We start from the raw sequence: 20,779 nt of genomic DNA, 5'->3' as shown, positions 1-20,779 counted from the left end.
GCTGGCTTCTGTCTTTATTACGTTTTCCCCCTCCTCTCCCTGCAGGTGTTTAGTCTGGGAGGGGCCACAAGTGTGAGCCCAATGTGACAGGAGATAAATTGGAGCAAGCTATGAAACATCAAAAAGATGTCCAAGACAAGTCTTGTTCAGTAGATGACAAATATCCCAAAGCCGCCAAGTTTCGGCGTCAGAAACCCAGGCAGCCACAAGAGAGTTCTGACAGATAATAAGTGTTGCCAAGCTTTAAATAGGCAAAGGAATGGAGGACTGACTGTTTAGAGAAAAACAACTAGGTTTATTAAAGAAGAACAGACTGTTATAGAACACAGAGAACCTTCATTGTCTAACCTAACCGCTGAAGGAGGAGCAACAACAGAAACTCTGCAGGAGCAGAAAGTCTCTAGAAGAGCTAATCAGGAGACATGTGTGAACCAGGAGCTTCTCTCTTGGTTCTCCTGCCAAGTCTGCAGGGGCTCCAGGCCTCCAGTTGGCAAGGAGCAGCTTATTTACTTTGGCAGGACTCAAAGCACTCTGCTCCTTAAAGGCTCACCCCTCCAGTCTCCAGTTCGGCTCTGGGAAAAGGGAAGGGAGTCACCCATTAGCAGCGCTGCTCCACAGCTTTTGGGCAGCCCAACAAAGTTTATTGAAGATGATTTTAAAAAATAATAAGTCACTGCATGGTGACAGTGAAAAGGCAAACGTACCAGCGTCAACAAGGTTCCCAGCCCTGAGACCCACATGATCTGACCAGTGTGTGTGAGTTATTTCTGAAGAAAGGCGATATTAAACAACCTGCCAGCCAATCAAGGCCAAATAACTACGGCAGGTGTGGAGCTCTTAAAGGGAACCCCCCCCCCCAGGTCTTCAACTGAAACAGTTCACAGGGCTCCAGTGGAAACAACTTAGAGCAGGGGTGTCAAACATGTGGCCCGGGGGCCGGATCAGGTCCAAGGAGGGCTTCCATCAGGCCCACAGTGGAACTGGCCATCGCCTGCTTCCAGTTCTACTGCTGTATCATAGCTTACTTCGCCAGACTCTCTCAATCGCTCGGTCATTTCATGTTTTCCCCTGGGTCCTAGACTCAGAACTCTGAGCATGAGATTTCTGTGGTGAATGTCAATAAATTGAAAGTAGGTTTGCAGCTTACAGAGCTAATGTTTTCTGCATGTTTTTTAAATAACTTTATTTTTATAACTTTTTTTAAACATATAACTTTTTATATATATAGTGCAAAATATAAACGTGCCCATAGTACAACTAATATTTCACTACTCACACACGTAAAATACAAAATCAACATATTTAGCAGGTAGTGCAGTTGTTCCATTGTTTACATTGTTAATATAATCAAAAAACACAAACCATTTTTCCAAAAATTTAGATTTCCTCTCAGGGTTTTCTGCTTCCAACAGTTGTGTTGCAATTTTATCCATAACCACTATATCCCATAATTTCATGAGCCACTGTTTTACTGTAGGGATCTTGTCTAATTTCCAGACCTGAGCTATTAACATTTTAGCAGTGATTAACATAAGAGAAAATAATTCCTCAGATGTTTGAGAAAAGGTCCCTTTATCCCAATAATTTAATAAAATGGATTCTGGTGTGTAAGGAACCTGAATTCCCAATATCTATATATCTAATTCTCAACTGTGCCCCCTGTGTGTGGATACCTAAATCCGCACATCGGGGGCATCTGGAGGGGAGGGAGATTTTTGTGCACACTTGGAACAGTCCCCAGGTGTGCACAAAAATCTGAAACCTGCAAAAAAAACCTCAGGGGGATACTTAAATCCCCCCGAAACTCACAGAGTGCAGGGAACGCTCTGCAAACTTCGGGTGTGTGTGGGGGAAAACAGCGACGGCCGAGCATTCCCTCCCTCCCAAGCCAATAAGAACGCAGAGAAGCGAGCCCACGTGCCTGGGACTGCTGTCACTCACCAACCGCGAGCTTCTGCGCTTCAGGCTGGGGTTGCTGGGTGTGCGCGCCCTTCTGGGTGGTTTAGCGGTGAGAGGAGCGGCGCAACGGTGTCTGAGGCCCAGGCGGCTGTAAGCCGCCCGGCCTCGCATCGGAGTGGGGGGGGGACAGCAAGGCCTCCTCCGCCTGCTCTGCATGGAGCTCCCCCGCTTCTCCCCCCCCCCTGCGATTTTCGCTGGTCCCCTTTCTTGTAGTTTTTATTTTTGCAATTATTTCCTTCCAGAAGCTCTGTATATTTGGACAGGTCCACCAGCAATGGAAAAGTGAACCTGACTGACCACAGCCTTTCCAACACTTAGCTTTTAAAAAAATCTTAGCATGAAACAATTTCAGGGGAGTAATGTACCATCTGGAGAATAGTTTCTAATTTTGTAACCTGATGTTTAAAGAACGAGATGTGTGTAGACTAGAGGACCAAATTCTCTTCCATTGTTCTTGAGATAAAGTCAAGTTACAATCCTTATGCCATGCTTGTTGTTGTGTTGATTCTTTTTCCCAATAATGTTGAACTAATAACCTATATATAACAGTTATGGTCCCTTTGTGCTCTATCATGCCTTTCTCAATTAAAGATTCAAATATTTCTAGGGGTCCGTTTGTACCTTCTGCCAGGTCATTGCTAGTTACCATGTTAGAGATTTGGTGAAATTCAAACCATGGGATTTTTATGTTGTGTTTCATTTCTAATTGTTGAGCAGACCATCTTTGACCTTTATAACACAAATCAAGAATTCTAAATTTTCCAGCCTTTCTCCAGTTCTGGTAACTCTCTATGTGTTCTCCAGGAGGGAACCATTTTTGCCCTAGAAAGGCGGACACTGGTGACGATTTAGGCGCTACTATGCTCCTGGTTTTATCCCAAATCTCTAAAGTTTTCTTCAAGAAAGGGTTGCATTCTATTGTTTTAGGTCTATCTTTAGCTTGAGCCCATAGGATTTCATGCATAAGTTTAGGAAATACAAAAGAGCTCTCAATTAGTACCCAGTCTTTAATGACGTTAGGAGAAGCATAATGTAAAACCTGTTTCAATTGCGATGCCTCATAATAGAGTTTTAACTTAGGCACTCCTAAACCACCATTTTTTAAGGTAGTCAATAGTTGAAAATTCATGTGGGGTCTCCTATTATTCCACAGGAATTTAGATATTTTGGATTGCCAAGATTGAATAGTTTGAGTTTTAATATTGATAGGAAGATGTTGGAAGAGGAATAATATTTTAGGAAAAACTATAGTCTTTAATAATTCATTTTTTTCCAAGAGTGCAAGATTCAACTTTGACCATTCTTTAAAAGAATTATTAATCGAATTCACTACTGGAATGTAATTATAATCAAATAGGTCATCTAATTTGAGTGGTATCTTGATACCTAAATGCCTCCAAGATTTGACTACCCATTTAAAAGGAAAAGAGTTTGTTATTTCTTGCTTTTCTAGCTCCGTTAGAAACATTGGAAACAACTCCGTCTTAGACACATGTTTTTATTTTAAGTAAAAAAAAATCTTTGTAATTGTGTCCTTTATAAAGTTTATATCTCCACTACCTGGCATCACATTTTATGACACATGTGGCCCGGCCAAACAAGGTCTCATTTATGTCAGATCCGGCAATGAGTTCAACAAATGAGTTCAACATAGGGTTGCCAAGTGAGAAGTTCTTATTGGCGGGGGAGCCTCGGCGTTCTCCGGAAGCCGTCTGAGAATATGTGAGCGCGCGCTAAGCGCGCATGCGCCACCAGCACGTCACCAGAAGTGACGCGCGACATCAATCACGTTGAGGGTGTGGCCACGATCGTCGAAGGGAAAATCATAGAGTTTTCCCTCCAACGATCGGGGCCATGCCCCCAACGTGATTGACGTGGTTGTGACGCAGCCATGCTGCACTTCGGGGGGCGGAATTCCCCCCCGGGGCCCGATTCCGTGGCGGTGGAAATCAGGCCTCTGAAGCGGGGGGTTACCCGCCCCCTGCCCCCACTTGGCAGCCCTAGTTCAACACCCCTGACTTAGAATTTCAAATTAATCATCTGAAAATAAAAACACATACTGCTTCCATACAAGACAGGAAGGACATAATTTGAACATGTGGGAGGTCCCTAATCTAGCTATGCTAACTAGCAGTCCTTCATCTGTCCCCTTGTAGAGTGATCTTCTGATCTTCTTCATAAGGCTGCACTATAGACCTTGTATATGTTAACAAATAGTACCCTAAGAAGCAGGTCCTGGTTGTCAGGAATTCAGTTTTGCCTATAATAATGGAGAAGGAGGGTCACTGACAGGGTTTATTGTAATAGTCTTCCTTTTTAGGGTAATATTGTTTGCCAAACAGAGGTCTTAGCCATTGGTTGCAGTCAAGGAATGAACATAATGAGGCAGCGGGCGTCCACACACGGCCTTCCCGAGGTGGCTGTCACCCACCCACTGATAACCGGCCAGATCCAGTGACATCAATGGCCCAGAATCTCCCAACGGCAAGCTGCAACTACTGTTTTTATATGTTTATAATCTGCTTTAAATTTTATTGTATTTATAAACATGATGTAACCTGCCCTGGGTCCATTGACCGGACAACCACCCTCTGTCCCCAATCTTGGAGAAAGGAGGCCAGCCATTGTAAGGCTAGTTCCCATATCCCCATATCGGCGAGGTGGTGGGTCAACAGTTCATGGCTGACCGTATCGAACACTGCTGACAGATCAAGAAGAATCAGCAGCGCCAAACTGCCTGGGTCCAGATGTCTCCGGAGGTCATCCACCAAGGTGACCGACACCGTCTCTGTCCCATAAGCAGGGCAAAAGCCGGACTGGAAGAGATCCAGGATGTTAGCATCCTCCAAGAAAGCCTGGAGCTGTGTTGCCACAGCCCACTCCACTACCTTACCTGGAAATGGTAGATTGGATACTGGGCAGTAGTTACTAGGGACCGTAGGGTCCAAAGATGGTTTCTTTAGGAGGGGGCAGACTACTTCCTCCTTTAAACTCCCTGGGAAGGTCCTGTTGATAGAAACAAGTTAATAATCTCCCTCAGGGGAGTCCCTACCTCATCGCTGCAAGCTTTAATTAGCCATGTTGGGCAAGGATCAAGAGGAGAAGTGGTGGGTTTCATGGCTGCCAAGGACTTGTCAACGGCATCCTGGGAGAGCAGACTGGAATACTCCAAAACTGGACTCACAGATGGACAGAGGGCTTCCAGTTCCCTTATTGTATCAAGTGTGGCGGGGAGGTCATGGCAGAGCGTCAAGACTTTATCTGCAAAATGGCTCACAAATGCCTCACAGCCAGTCATCAATTCCCTAGCATTTGGAATGCTCTGGGGCAAAGTAGTCAATGACCAAATTATTCTAAGTAGTTGGGCTGGGCGCGAGTTTGCAGACGTGATAGAGGCCGCATAGAAATCCTTCTTAGCGGCCTTCACCGCCATTTCATAGGTTTTCATAAACAACCTATAGTTCCCTCCAAGCTGTGGAGTCCTGTGAGCAAAAATTCTACTTTGCGAGCTCCTGGCATTGACATTGCGAGCGAGCGATTTGGCTGCTGCATAAATTACTTTGCTCTGGAGCCATCCTTCTTGAGCTAAGACAAAAATGTGCGAGCCGGGGGTTAAAAAGCTGTGGGCTAGCTCACACTAACTCAGCTTAGAGGGAACACTGTATCTTGTAGCTTCGTCATGGGCTTGTCGCCATCTTCTCTCTAGTCGTTTTAGCTCCCATTTCACCCACCTCAGATCCAGGGAATACCACAGTGCCAATTTGGAGCAAAGGCAAAGAAGGTGCTGGGGACTGACCTCATTGATGGCTTCGGAAAGATGGTTTTGCCAGTCTCCCACCAGCTCATCCAATGAGTCGCCAAGGGGAATTGGATCCTGCAGTGCTTCCTGGAACCTACTAGGGTCCATTTGACTCTGCAGATGAGCATAAATCCGCTCACGCCCAAACAGGAAGGATTAGGAGCGCTAAAGTGGGCCTTCAGGGCAAAGTGGTCCAACCATGGTACAGCGTTTGCAGTGATCTGGTCCACTGTAATCCCTGAGGCAAAGATAAAGTCCAGCGTGTGGCCTGCTTGGTGTGTGGGGGGCCAGTGTTCCCTCTAAGCTGAGTTAGTGTGAGCTAGCTCACAGTTTTTTAGCCTCTGGCTCACACATTTTTGTCTTGGCTCAGGAAGGAGGGCTCCAGAGCGAACTAATTTATGCAAGAGCCAAAGTGTTCGCTCACAACTTTAGTGCCAGTAGCTCGCAAAGTAGAATTTTTGCTCACATGACTCCACAGCTTAGAGGGAACATTGGCGGGGGCTGAAACAAACTGGGTGAGTCCCAGCGCTGCCATGGATGATACTGGTCTGTAGCCTGAGAGGAAGCCACATCATCAGCATGGACGTTAAAGACTCCCAAGACCAAAAGTCTGGGGTACTCCAGCGCCCAGCCTGATATGGGAGGGCATTTGCAGTTGCGTTGGGCGGATGGTACACCAGCCAAATGGCCAAACTCTCTTTGGCACCCACACCAGACCCACATGTTAAATGTTGGCAATCTTTGTCTCAGGGAGTGCCCTGAAGGAGAAAGCCTCCCGAAAAAGCAACACCATTCAACAACACCCCCCCACCCATTAGTCTGGGACTGCTGAAGGACCAAAAAAACCTGGGAGGGGGTAGTTGACTCAGGGTGACAGTTTCACCCTCCTGCACCCGGAGCTTGGTCATGCATGCCAGGTCTACCGTTTGCTTTACCAGATAATTCTGGAGAATGGTGGTCTTATTATTGATAGACTTGGCATCACATTGCACCACTGTCGGAGAAGGGTACCTCTTCCTATCCCCACGGCCAGCATCTTTAGAGATGGGACAAAGGTTGGAAGGAGATTGAGCATTCCTGTATCTTCATCTCCTTCCCACAATTTGCCTTCTCCCACCGCCATACATCCCCTGCCCCAGCATCACTGGAATCCCTGACCCACGCATGGCCTCCCCCATCAGATCCTATCAGCCCAGAACTGGTCCCACTAGGCATCCGGAGGAAGCAATGGTATATTAGAGGTAAAGGTTCCCTTGCTCGAAAGCCAGTCGAATCCGACTCTAGGGTTGCGGTGCTCATCTCCGTTTCAAAGCTGAAGAGCCAGCACTGTTCGAAGACGCTTCCGTGGTCATGTGGCCGGCATGACTAAACGCCAAGGCGCACGGAACGCTGTTACCTTCCCACCGAAGTGGTACCTATTTATCTACTTGCAATTTCTTGCTTTCGAACTGCTAGGTTGGCAGGAATTGTGTATTACTAACCAGTATTTTTCAAAACCCGATTGGCTTCTCCTATATATATATTAAACCATCCTTACCCCTCCCTCCTTCAATTAATCAATCAACCCTAATGTTATGGTAATCAATGTATACAATTAATTTGATTAATAATATACTCCAAGTCCAATAGCCCAACCTAGTCTGCTCTTGTCAGATCTTGGAAATGAAGCAGGGTAGGCCTTGGTTAGTAGTTGGATGGGAGTCCACCAAGGAAATTCAGGATTGCTACACACAGGCAAGGCAGCTTCTGTTTCTCTCTTGTCTTGAAAACCCTACAGGGTCACCATAAGTGGAATGTGACTTGACGGCACTGTGTGTGTGTGTGTTCAGTGCTATCAAATTGCTTCCAACTTGTGGTGACCCTATGGATCAATGACCTCCAAAAGGTCCTACTGTTAAGTCTTCCTCAAGTCTTGCAAACTGAGGGCCGTGTCTTCTTTTATTGAGCCAATCCCTCTCTTTTTGTCCTGCCTTCAACTTTTCTTAGCATTATTGTATTTTCCAGTGACTCTTATCTTCTCATAATGTGCCCAAAGTACAACAACTTCAGTTTAGCTTCTAGGGAGAGTTCCGGCTTGATTTGGTCTAGAATCCACTTATTTGTCTTTTTGGTGCAAAGACTATTCCTGTAGCCAAAAGAAATGAAGAGTCTCAATGGATGTCTGATGAAACTCTTAAAATTGCTAAAGACAGACGAGATGCAAAAGTAAAAGATGACAGAGATGAGAACTTATATAATAATCAGTGTAAAGAAACAGAAGAAAACAACAAAAAAGGAAGAACAAGAGATCTGTTCCACAAGATCTAAGAAAAGAGAAATGTAAGCACATTTAGGCGTGCTGAAAGATCAACATGGAAATACATTAAGAAGAGGAGGAGACCCATGGCAGGGCAGACAAGGCAGCCAGTTTGAGACTGGGCTTGCTCAGGTAGATCTAGGCATTGTGAGGAAAGAAAAAGGTACTGCCTGGACCTTGGAGTGGACTCCAGATGAAGCCTAGGCACTAGATTGCCCCCCCCCAGTGTAAATAAGTTAAAGGGGGGTACTTTTTCCTTTGGAACTTCAGCTCAGACTAGGTCGCAGAACGGTGCTGAGCACGTTGGTTGACACCCAAGAATCAACCCACTGCTAATTGTTGGGGTCCCTGCAGCTGCAAGGGATGTGGGTATGTATACATTTGCCTCTTGGCGACACAATCATACAACTTTCAGGCGGACAATGAGGAAATGAAAATTGTTCAAGACTTTCTATTCCTTGGCTCCATCTAGCAAAAGGGAGACTGCAACAAAGAAATCAGAAGGAGACTGAGACTGGGAAGGGAAGCCACGAAGGAGCTAGAAAAGATTTGTAAGGGTCACTGGTGACCATGATTCATTCATACTGTAGTACTCCCCATTACTATGTATTGGCGTGGAAGCTGGACAATGAAGAAAGCTGACAAAAAGAAAGTTGATTCATTTGAAGCGTGGTGCCGGAGGAGAGTTTTAAGGACCCCACAGACCATCAAAAAGACAAATAAGTGAGTTCTAGATCAAAATCAAACCTGAAGTCTCCCTAGAAGCTAAAATGACTAAACTGAGGTCACATTATGAGAAGACAAGAGTCACTGGACAAGGCAATGAAGGCAATAGGAAAAGCTGAAGGTAGCAGGACAAGAGGAAGACCGAACACGAGGTGGAATAACTCAAGAAAGGAAGCCACGACCCTCCGTTGGCAAGACCAGAGCAAGGCTGTCAGCAACAGGACATAATTCAGAAGGTCGCTGTAAGTCGGAAACAACTTGATGGCATTTAACACTCACACACACAACTCTGTTTAAGGTCGCACCATCAGACCGAATACTTGTATGTGACTGTTATGAATAAAAGTTGGCATAGTTCTAAAGGAAATAGGGCTGTAATAAAACGCGGTTGTTCAGGAGGAGCGCACTTTTTATAAACGGGGCGTAGTTCAATATCAGATGCATTGTTGTTTTTTCAATGTATTATTCGCTTTCATTATTTTCTAATTTCCCAACCCGGTTTTATTGCAGCGTTCTCTAGTCTGTCATCTGCCTTAAGTGGAGCCCCGACGACAAAGGCGGACTATCAACGAAGGCGAATTAATAGACGCGGTCCTAGACAGGCGGCCAGGTCTGGCCTCTTCCCTAAGGCGAGGGCAGCGGAAGCCTCCTGGCTCCTTTTGCAGGACCGACAGGGCGACTGCGGCGCGCCTGTGGGGGAAAGCCGCGCAAGGACCACGTGCAGCCGCCTGCCGGCTGTCGAGAGCGCCGCAGCTCCAGCGCGGCAGAGACTGCGCCGGACACGCGTGCGCTCCGACCACGTGGGGACAGCCGTCCAGCAAGGGCGCTTGGCGGGCTGCACACGTGGGGGGTGGCGGTGACGCGTCGCGCACGTTAGAGGGCGCTCTGTGAGGTCCGCGGCGCTTGGCCAACCAGCCGGGTCCTGCTCTGCGGGAGCCGGAGGAGCGTCGAACCCCGGCACACCGCGTTCCCCCCTTGGGGCGCTGGCCAGGAGGGCCCGGGCCAAAGGAGGCGGCCGTGGCCCCGTCGAGCCGGGTGGGCTGGGCGTGCGGCATCGCCATGGAGACCACAAGGCGAGCGGGCCGGAGCCAATGGCAGGCGCCTGCGACTCAGCGCCTGGGCGAGGAAGGCGCGGCGGCCGCGCCGTCGGGGGCGCCGAGATAGGCGCCGGCCCCGGGCTCCCCTCCATGGAGCTGCTGGTGCTGGGAGGGTCGGTGGCCGCCTTCCGGCTGCTGAACGCCGGGCTGGAGCGCCTGGTGCCGCCGCCAGCGGCGGCGCAGCACAAGCGCTGGAAATGGCGCAACATCTGGACCTCCTTCGTTCACAGCCTGCTCAGCGCCGCCGGAGCGCTGCTTGGGTGAGTCGAGCGGGGGGGATCCTTGCCGGGCCGGGGCTCGGCGGCTTGCGCGCCGTCTCACCTTCCTTCTTTCGCCCTCTTCCCTCCGCGCAGGTTCTACCTCCACCCGCAGATGGCCGAAGATCTCATCGACACGCACTCGCCCGCGGCGCATCGCCTGGTGGGGGCTTCCCTCGGTGAGTGGCTTCTCTCCCGCCCGGCGGGACCGAGGGAGGGGTGCGGAGCTCCATGTGGAGGGAGAGGGTCCAATGCTTGGGCTTGAAGCCACTTTTTAGTAACCCCATTAATATCCTGGGACAGGTTCGAGGGCTGCACCCTGGGATGAGGCATAGTTGTGGGGCTAAGAGGAGCGAAGAGTTTCTCCGTGGAGGAAGCCTACTGCTGTCTCCGGGAGTGGACATGAAGGGACGCCGCTGTAGGCAGTTCTCTGCTGCTATTGGTGGGTCGACTGTCCAGGCTCAGAGGGCGGTGGTGGGCTGTGTGGGGAGAACATGTCTGGGGAAAGAACACTCTGCGGAACCACAAGGCTAGGCAGTACCTTTTTCTTCCCTCACCATGCCTGGATCTACCTGAGCAAGCCCGGTCTCAAACTGGCTGCCTTGTCTTCCCTGCCGTGGGTCTCCTGTAGCCCCCTGCGGAGCCACCTCAGCAGCTTCACACCCCAGACACTGATGAGGAGGCAGCCGTGGTGCTGGGCGACGCCAGGCCTGCGCTTCTCCTCATTCTGTTCGCGCACGCATGTGATGGGGACAGCAAACAATGAAGTCTGTTCTTGCCCAGCACAGCAAATTCCGCTCTGGAGTTCAGCTGCATCCCCTCCCTGACTGCTGGTGGGAGCAGTGTTGCTGTTCCCGGCCACAGAATCGAGCTCCAGAAGCCTTCTTTGGTTATCCAGGCACACCAGCTGCCAGGGAGCTTGTCGAAAGACGCCTCTGGCTGTCTCTGTGCCAGAGCCAAGTTGCGGCGATGGCCCTGATCCTGACGGAGGCCAGGTTGAGGAGCGACAGTGATCAAAAGTCCTTCGGCACTTTAAACACTCCTTTGTGGCCTGAGATAACAGAGGTGGGAAAAGCTGAGGTTATCAGGTCTTGTAAGAGTTCCGCTCCAAACTCAGTGGGTGTTGTAGGAAAACAGAAAACCAGCCTGTGTTCCACCCAAGCATCTGCCGTAATAAGTCCTTTTTAAAAAAATTGTAATTATTTTATTTTGTCAAAACAAGTAGTAACAATCTAGTGCCAATAACAAAGATACATCAACATAATAAATGCGTCTCAGTAAACAATCTTGTAAAACTAAGTCAAAATTGACTGTAAAACTTAACCTTTCAACAGAAAGATCCTATTAGTCATGGGGTTATTGCTCTGATGAGTTAGAGAAGTAAAGATTAGGTATACTGTCATTTTCCAACAGAGATTCTCATAGTAATGTTTTACAGCGTTAACCATTTATGATATTGTGAATTTGCAGGTAGTATATCATGTGTCGTGAGATGTGAAAATATTGGAAACCAGGTTGATTCAAATTTGGAATTGGATGTCTGGATTGTTTGTGCTCTATGTATTTTATCTGTGATTTTTGTCATCACAAACTGTTCCCAAATTTTATCATGCCGGGCGGATAAAGTTGGTGGCAGCGGGGATTTCCAACACGAGGCTGTTGTCAGGCAAGCTGTTGCAAGGAGTAAAGAGATTATTTCCTTATTTCTATTGTCTATGATGGCATCCCAATGATTCAATAATGGAATCTCAGGTTTTAAATTAAGATTGTGTGAGGTTATTTCGTTGATCTGTAATAAGTTCTGACCTGTGCAAAGCGCCACGGGCTGCTCACTGTTTTCAGGGCAGCCAGTCAGCCAACACGGTTGCTGCTCTTTGGAACAAGAACCTTGGTCAGCAGCCCCATTTTTTGGAAGACCCATTTTGAGATTGGTTCGCCTGCTGGCAAGTTAATGCAAATGCCAATCTCTCCGACTGGAAGTCCTCACTTGCATAAACATATATGAAAAGGGTGTGTGGGGGGGGATCCATTTGAGGGAGGGTAGCAGTACGAGCGCAGTGCCTGCTACGGCGGGTTTGCTTTCTGCCGAGTTGCTGAGATGGGCCCAGGGGTGGGGGGTGGGGGCCTTGTTTGAGCTGCAAGAACAAAAACAAGGCATTGGCATCAAGGCTTAGGACCTGAATTCAGTGCTAGGGAACTTGAAGCAATCATGAAAGCAAGAACATCTTCAAGTCTCCCCTGAGTTGTGACAAAGGATCAAAAGAAGAGACTTCTAGGCTGGCCCGAGTCCTGGCAGTGCCCTCTTTAGCCACGAAACCCTGGGCCAGCCTTAAGTGGGGACGGCCCTGGGCACCAGTGATGTTTTTTTGGAGAGGAGGAAAGATAACCTTTCTAAGGTATCAAGATGCTAGACTTGAGTTATTGGACTTTCCTCCAACAGTATGGAATAATTTAACTTATCAGGAAGCCCTAAAGCAGACCAGAATAAAGGTGATTAATCTTGATCGGGCTAGTACTTTAGCTCAAGCAAGACGTGTATGTTCCACTCTTGCCTTGGGTATTCCTCCTCTGGAATCTCTTCCTCCATATACTAGATCCCTAAAAATACCTAATTATAGACGTGTTTTCACTCTTGCTAGGCTTAACTGTTTCCCACTGCTGAGTTAACAGGTCGCTTTTCTAAAATCCCATACTCGGATCGCTTATGTAACTTTGAGGCTGGAGCTGTGGAAATACTCGGCCATCTTCTATTATTATGTCATCAGTGGTCGACTCCTAGATCGATTAGGATCACTCCAGTTCTTACCAAACACCGATTACCTACTGAACTCTGTGTGGCCCCCTATCTCTTGGCAGATACTAATCCTGAAACCACTTCTTCTGTTACTAAATTTTTAATGATAGTTTTATCTGTAAAGTGACAAAAATCTCGCTTGACCCAACTGTAACAAAATTTGGTAGGCACCCAGTTATTATGATTTAAATGAATATTTAAATAAATTATGGTTTTATTAATGACTTCTGTTTTAACATTTTAGATCTTTTAGATTTGATTACTTCGACTTGTAAACTTTTATTGTAAAGTTCGTATTATGAGGCTAATGTTGTATATTCATCTTTTATAAATTGAGCTTAAGACCTTTGGTCATAGAAGCTAATGAACATAAGTAAGATAACCTTTCTAGGTGTCTGGCCAGGGGCAGAGCCTGCTACTTCCTTACAGCCCATCCTGGCAGGGAAACACGCCCTCTTCCATTGTGGACCCTCTTCCCTTCTCTTCCATTTCCGAGCCACTTCAGTCTGGGCTAGGAGCTGTAGGGCAAGGAAGGTCATGTCAGTTCCCAGGCCTCTGGTTGCCCAGGGCCCTAAAAAGACTGGACTCTGTCCCTCGTTGATAATTTGACCCTGACTCCACACTTGATTCTAGACAATGATGTATGTGTGTGTGTGTGGGAAGGTTCTGAAACACAGGGCAGCATTTCTCCAGCCTTCCAGTCTTCAGTTCACAGAACCCAAGCTGCCACGGACCGGGTCTCCTCCTTTTGTGACGTTAGAAAACAGTTCTGCGGGGCCCACAAAACAGAGCTGTTCCGCCAGGCCTTTGGTTGAGGCGGTGGACGTGGCCTCCCCTGCAAAGCAGCCTCTACTGAAATTGCCCACGATTCCCAACTATCCAGCTGTTGGAGCTCATACAGAAAGACATGTCACCATTTTTAGTTAATCAACACTTTAAATTTAAATGTTTTCATATCTGACAGGTGATTGTATTGTACGTGAAACTTCGAGGTTACTCGCCCTGAGCCCGCATGCAGAAAGGGCAGGATACAAATGCAATAAATAAATAAGATAAGAAGGATAGGTGGGAAAGATATTTGCTGAGCAGGCCTGTTTTCTTTCTCAGGATATTTCCTGCAGGACTTCATCGATATGATGTGTAACCAGACGTTTTACCAGTGCTGGGAGCTACTGTTCCATCACTCAGTGGTGAGGTTCTTTTGGGGAGGGGTGGTGGTTCTCAGGTGGGAGATTAGTTAGAAAACAGAGGGAGTCTCCGTGGCTGAGAATGAGGAGAGGACCTGGCAGAACGCATGCCTCTCTTTTTGTGTGGCCACTGGTTCAAGTCTGCCGGAGTCAGAGTGTTTGCTCCCTTCCCGCTCTTCTGTAGGACCTGGAGAGCACGTACATTGGCAAGAGACTGTAAAAAAAAGCATGCCAGGGAGCTGGGCACATTCCCATCAGACTGGCCAAAGTCTGCCAGGAGGAAATGCCAAGAAGGGAAGTAGGAAATCACAAGGGGTAGTAAAAGCCACAGCCCATTTGTATGACCAAAGACAGTGGCTGTGATTCTGCACTTGGATGCATACCCTATGTGCATATGCTCTGTATGTTTACTGCTAAGAGCAGGGGTGTTGAACTCCATTTGTTATGAGGGCCAGATCTGACATAAATGAGACCTTGTTGGGCCGGGCCATGTGTGTCATAAAAATGTAATGCCGGTAGCGGAGATACAAACTTTATGAAGGACACAAACACAATTAAAGATTTTTTTTTTACTTAAAATAAAAACATGCTTGAAACATTAGCACTCTTGTAATATTTTGTTTATTTAACAGTGCCTGATAACTGACACCTCTTGCTCTGAGTTATTGCATCAAAATGTCTGTTCTGTTGCAATCTTGAGTATGCTGTTCAAGTGTGTAACTGTAAGCTGCAAACCTACTTTTGATTTATTGACATTCACTACAGAAATCTCAGAGTTCTGAGCCTAGGACCCCAGGGGGAAACATGAAACCGCTGGGCATTGCAAGCTTTTGTACATAGATTGTGTGCTGGTCAAGAACATGAGACGGCAGCATGACACAGACTGAGGGCTATGTGTTTGTCTACAAAACTAGTCTTCCTCAGTGGTCAGTATCCGCCTACTGTCTGGGAAGTCAAAATCCCCAAAGGAATTGTGCTGGGTTAACTTGTTCTGGACACACAGTCTCAGCCTACTCCAGCTCACTGGCTTGTTATTCCTCATTTAAATAGTTCACATGGCTTTCCTACTGAGAAAGATTGGATCATGAAGGCATGGATACAGTGAAAAGGGGGAGGGAACCCGGTTGCACCCAGGAGAGCTACAGCATAAGCCCAACAAAACACACACTGTAGCAAGGCACACAGAAGCTTATACCTTGGATAAAACTCCGTTGGTCCTAAAGGTGCTGCTTTGTATTTCTCCTCTGCAGTTGAGGCAGCCATGCAAAGCAAGCTCTCCTTCCTTCGGGGGGTGGGGAGCCTTAGCCAATGGAAGGGAAGAAAGGCTTGCTTTTCTTTCCTGTGCGATTGAGGCAGCCTGGACAGGAAGCAAGCTTTGACTCATTTCCTCCCTCCGTCAGGAAGGGGGAGGAGCCTCAGCCAGAGCAGGGAACAGAAGCTTGCCTATCTCGCTCTCCTTAGCGATTGAGAGAATCTGGCAAAGCAAGTTACAGCGCAGCAGCAGCGGAACTGAAAGAAGAAGCAGGAGACAGCCAGTTCCACTGTGGGCCTGACAGAAGCCCTCTGGAGACCTGATCCGGCCTGCGGGCTGCATGTTTGACACTCCTGGCTTAGAGGGTGTGCTGATTTCTTAGAGGGTGGCTCTTCGGCTTGGAAATGGAGATGAATACTGCAACCTAGAGTCGAATTCGACTGGTTTTCAAGCAAGGGAAACCTTTAAGCCGTTAGGAGGGGCCCCTCAGGGCCCAGATGCATATGCAGCGCTGAATTTGGAATGGGTGGCTGGTAGGATCAATGGATGGCAGCAAGTTAGCATGTAAATACAAGAGTTAACAAAGAGATGTGAAGGATATTGGAGTCCAGCAGCACCCCAAACCCCCCCCCCCCCAAGCTCAATCCTGTGGACATGCGAGAACAGACACTCAGCACATGCACACTTGTTCACATATATTTAAACAGTTTTCCTCAAAGATTACATGCAGGTGGGGGGATTAGTTGCCAGGAAGAACTAATTAGAGTCAAGATGTAACTGAGCAATAAATATAGCTAAGATTGAAATAACACAGATAGTGGGACATGTAAATAGCAGCAAGTTGGCATGCAGATGTTAGGAGTTAAGAGTAAAATATCTTTTTAAATTTTCTATCAAAAAAGTCATAAAGAACAAGAAGGGGGGGGGAATCAAAATCCAGCAACTAAATAATTATGGTGACCCCTCATGAGGTTGCCTCAAGGCAAGAAACAAACAGAAGTGGTTTGCCATTGCCTGCCTCTGCATAGCAACTTTGGACTTCCTTGGTGGTCTCCCATCCGAATACTAACCAAGACAGACCTTTCTTAGCTTCAGAGTTTGGGGAGAGATCTATGCACAGGTTTCCGTAAACGGTTTCTAAATATTTAAAAACCAGTCCATAGGCAGCTGTCGTCTGTATGCCATGTGTCCAAATATTGATACAGTTCTAAGGTCCTCTCCAATGTTGTCATACAAGTCTTTTAGCTGTAGTCAGAGTACGGAGTGTCCATTTTTGTTAACCACTGGTCAGCCTCCAAGAGATGGGCAGATAGTTTAAAAGTACATAACGATCCTCAAAAAACAGTGAATATAACAAGAAGACGTGTTGTGGGGAACCCCCCCCCGCCACAGTTGCATGGATCTTTTCAGCCTTTATGTTTGGACACAGGCCAAAGTGCCTTCACGTCCCCACTGATTCCACCTTTGGCCTCTGTCCCTAAGGTTTGGGCTGCAAGGAAGTGGTGTGGCGGGATGGGGGATATTGTTCAACTCTGGTCGAGACCAGGACTTCACCTCTATTGAAAAGGTGGTCAGCTGCCCTGCCACTTCATAGGTGATACTCCTCAAGGGAAAAGCCCAGCAGGGGCTGAAAGATTCCGCTGAAAGACCGGGAAGTGCTCAAAGCAGTTCCCACCATGCTCACTGTTTGTTGCTGCCAGCAGTCTGTCTTCAAGGACTGTAGCCCCCGGGGCTTGACTAACCTCCTGCCCTCTCTTTCAGGTGATTGTCTGTTTTGGCATCGCCTTCGTGGTCCGCCGCTATGTCGGTTTCGCTATGGTGGCCCTGCTGGTGGAGATCAACTCTGTCTTCCTGCACCTGCGAACCATCCTGCTCATGGCTGGCTTGTCGCACACGACTTCCTACCGCGCCACCAGCCTAGTCAACCTGGGCACCTATATGGTGTTCCGCATCAGCACCCTCGCCTGGATGAACCGCTGGCTTGTTCTCAACCGGGAGAACATCCCACCGGCCACCTATGTGGTGGGCGTCATGGGCATGGCCATCATGACCCTGATGAACATCGTGCTCTTCTACCGTCTGCTGCGCAGCGACTGCCTCAGGTCCAGGCAGTATGACAAGGAGTAGTGATGCTGCTTAGCTTCCTCTAAGAACTGGGTGTAGGCCAGGGAGGGGGAGAGAGAGACAGATCGGTTGAAGGAATAAGAAGGACCTTCATAAACCTGTCTTCCAGGCTGCGACTGCCTTTAGCCTTTCTCGCTGGATTATGAAAAAGCGGGAGCTGCCTCAAGGCAGGGGAAAAGTGCAAAGATGTTTCCAGAGATCCTGTGTGTGTGCGTGTGTATGTTCTGGTTGTGGCACTCTGTAGCTGTAAAATAAGGAGCCTGAGGATGGTGGGCACTGCAAAGGGGACAGGGTGTGATGCAGTGTCCCCCACAATGCAGGTGCTTATTGATGTGTGTCTTCACCCTGCACAACTGCGTTTTGACCTGTGCTTTTGGCATTGCCACATTCTCCCCCACCCCCTACTGCTCAGGGCAGTGTGGACTTCTTGTGCAAAGGGAGTGCTTCTTTAGCAAAATATTGGTCCAACACTGGCCTTTGCACTCAGGCTGGTAACGGAGACCGTGGAAAGCCCTGAACAAATGGAAGGAGCTCAGACTTCATGTTCCTTATCCATCTTGCCTGTTCTCCAGTGTTCTGTCCTGGCTGTGTATTATAGTCTGTTCTGTAGAGCCTGAACACAGGATGGTCCTGTCTCTGGGGAATGGATGGACTTTAAAGTGGTCTGCCCTTTTGTTGCTGTGCCATGTCATTCCTCTCAACCTCTTTGAAACTAACATTCTCTGGGGTGCATTTGCCCCTGGACTGGCAGACAAGTCTTTTGCCCAGAGTTGGAGTGGGGAAGTTTCTTTGAGGGGCTTGGCCAGATGCAGCAAGAGCTTGGAAGCCCCTTGTAGTCCCATGAGGGATGGGAGAGGACCCGTTCACACTTGACCCTTTGGAGTTTCCCCTCACATTCGTACATAGAAAAACTTAAATACCATCACCACTTAGGAAAGGTCCCTTGGAGACAGTAGCCATGGCTAAGATGCTGCTGATGGCCCTACTTTGGAGGAAGTGGAGATCAAGGTTTCCAAATGAAGCCCATGTCAGTTGGCAATTCCTTGCTTACCCACTGGTCCCTTCATTATACTAGGTACTGTGAAGACTCGTGTCCTCAGCCTGGGAAACGCCACATGGCTCTGAGGCTCAGGCTGCTCCAGTGCTGTGCAGATTTTATGGAAAATGCATTTTCATGATGCCTTGGTTTTATAACAAGCTGTCTGATTGTGCTTGCACAAAGTAATAATGATAAAGAAAATTCATGTTGATGCTTGACCCTACCTGGATGTGCCACAAGCTAGGGGAAAAAATCTCCAGTTGCGTGGGGAACGAGTCTCAATGACCGGGGTGTATATAACCATAAAGAAGGGTTGATCATCAACCAAGGAGCCAGTATAACCACATGTAATTCTAGGACAGATACCGAAAAGTGTGAAGCTGGTATTAAACCTGAAGAGGTGAGATACCCTCCCCCATCCCATCTTTCCCTGTATATCATTTAAGGACATTGACACAAATTATCCTCAAACTCCTTTTAGTCAGGAAGGCATTGCTTGTGGATATGAGGGTAGAAAAACACTTAAATATATGCTTTAAAAAAATGAAATTTATGTCTTGCTTTTCTTCTCAATGGGGACCTAAGGCAACTTATCACATTGTTCTGCACTCCTCCACCTTATTACAACAGTCACTCTGAGAGAGTGTGATGAGTCCATGGCCACCTGGCAAGGTTCAATGGCACTTCAGGATTTCGAATATGGTGGTCCCAGGTCCTAGTCCAAAACTACCAGAAGAGAGAAATGCGTAAACCATTTAAGTGGCACATATGGGAGAAACAACTGGCCAGTGGGAAAAACAACTTAGTGAGATCAACGATGATTGAAGTGCATTCTAAGGAAACAAGTACAAAAGTCTCCCTGTGTTTATGCATGCTGCCCTCCTCTTTCAAAAATCTTTGGGTGGTGGTTTTGTGGCTTTCCCTCCTGCACTTTGGGAAATGGTTCAGCACAGTTCTTCCAGCATGGGGAAAGTGTGCTTGACAGTTCTGATTCCCAAGTCTGTGGCCTGGTTTACATGTGCAGGGCAATACAATGGTAGTACAAACTGCACCACTAAAAATGCAGGTGGGGTTCACAATTTCAAAGGCTCTCACATTAAAATTCCCCGCAAAGAAGAAATTCCTGAGTTATGTACTGCAGAAGGAATGCATTGTTAAAAATCATTTTGTCAGTTTCAATAGATTAGGTCAGGATCTAGCCAATGAGTTCATCATAGAGTCATACTCTATTTGTAGGAAAGTGCACCTCAAGCAGCAGCTTTTCTGACCAGCAGTATCCCCACCTTATCCAGATTCAGCTTATTCTTCCTCTTATCTAGGTCATGCTGCTACTCCTTCCTTCCTGTGCCTGTGCTCCAGAACATGAGAGTCTGAGGGTCAAATAGGGTTGCCTGTCTCCAGATGGTAGCAGCATATCTTATTACAATTAATCTTCAGGTGACAGAAATCAGTTCACCTGGAGAAAACGGCCACTTTGGAAAGTGGTGTCTATGGCGTTATACCCCATTTGAAGTTCCTCCCCAAACCCCGCCCTCCTCAGGTTCCACCCCCAAATCTCCAGGTATTTCTCAACATGGAGCTGGCCAAATTAGTGTCAAATCTGAAGGCTGGTTGAACCTTAAGAACAGCATACCGAGGAAGGAGTAGTTGAAAAGCACCGTCTGGGGGAAAAAACACTCTGCAGATGTAGAAAACAGGAGAGTCCAGTATCACCTTAAAAGACGAACAAAATTTGTGGCAGGGTATGAGCTTTCGTGAGTCACCACTCACTTCTTCAGATACTCTGCAGATGCTCAGAGACACTCTTTATTTGAGATCACATCGCAATCGCATCTTTCAGGAATTGCAAACAGATTCCGGGGCTGAACTCTGATGCTCCCTCCAGGCTGCGGCAGAAGAACAGGAGATGTCTTAAAGGGAAGGAGCCAGCTTTTGTCACCGGAAACATTTCTTAACTCGTCGCAAAACGCGTCCCTCAGTTTCGAGAGCATCGTAGACGGGGAACAGGAATGCGAAATACAAATTTAAAAATAAGTAACGCACTTTTTCTTTTTTACCCGGAACTAATAAAAAGCCTTCCGGCGCTCAGATGACGATAGAGGCGGGACAAAAACTAAGCCCGCCGCTATTGTGGCCGATTAGCCAATTACCATTCCTTATCTCGTATCATTGGCAGTGGATTGGTCAGTCCCTCGCTCTCTCCGCTCGTCCGCATCCGGGTGCCCGCGCTTGCGCAGTGGCCGCGATGT

General features: G+C 47.6%; 1 protein-coding gene across 1 annotated transcript; it reads left to right on the top strand.

Moving 5' to 3' along the window:
- The first annotated feature begins 1,593 nt into the window (after positions 1-1,593).
- TLCD2 (TLC domain containing 2) lies at positions 1,594-17,494 on the top strand. Its single transcript, XM_015421896.1, has 5 exons — positions 1,594-1,605; positions 9,974-10,137; positions 10,231-10,313; positions 14,036-14,118; positions 17,129-17,494. The coding sequence occupies exons 1-5, from the start codon at positions 1,594-1,596 to the stop codon at positions 17,492-17,494; spliced, it is 708 nt and encodes a 235-aa protein (XP_015277382.1).
- Positions 17,495-20,779: the final 3,285 nt, after the last annotated feature.

Source organism: Gekko japonicus, unplaced genomic scaffold (assembly GCF_001447785.1).
Source record: "Gekko japonicus isolate JY-2015 unplaced genomic scaffold, Gekko_japonicus_V1.1 scaffold21, whole genome shotgun sequence".
Lineage (NCBI taxonomy): Eukaryota > Metazoa > Chordata > Lepidosauria > Squamata > Gekkonidae > Gekko > Gekko japonicus.
Note: the sequence above shows the minus strand (reverse complement) of the source record. Positions and strands in the feature narration are given on the sequence as shown.

Bases quoted from the DNA above. Each gene is read 5' to 3' on its own strand.
- TLCD2 (XM_015421896.1), top strand. The intron at 10,138-10,230 runs GTGAGTCGAGCG...CCCTCCGCGCAG, and splicing joins GCCGCCGGAGCGCTGCTTGG to GTTCTACCTCCACCCGCAGA. The intron at 14,119-17,128 runs GTGAGGTTCTTT...CCTCTCTTTCAG, and splicing joins TACTGTTCCATCACTCAGTG to GTGATTGTCTGTTTTGGCAT.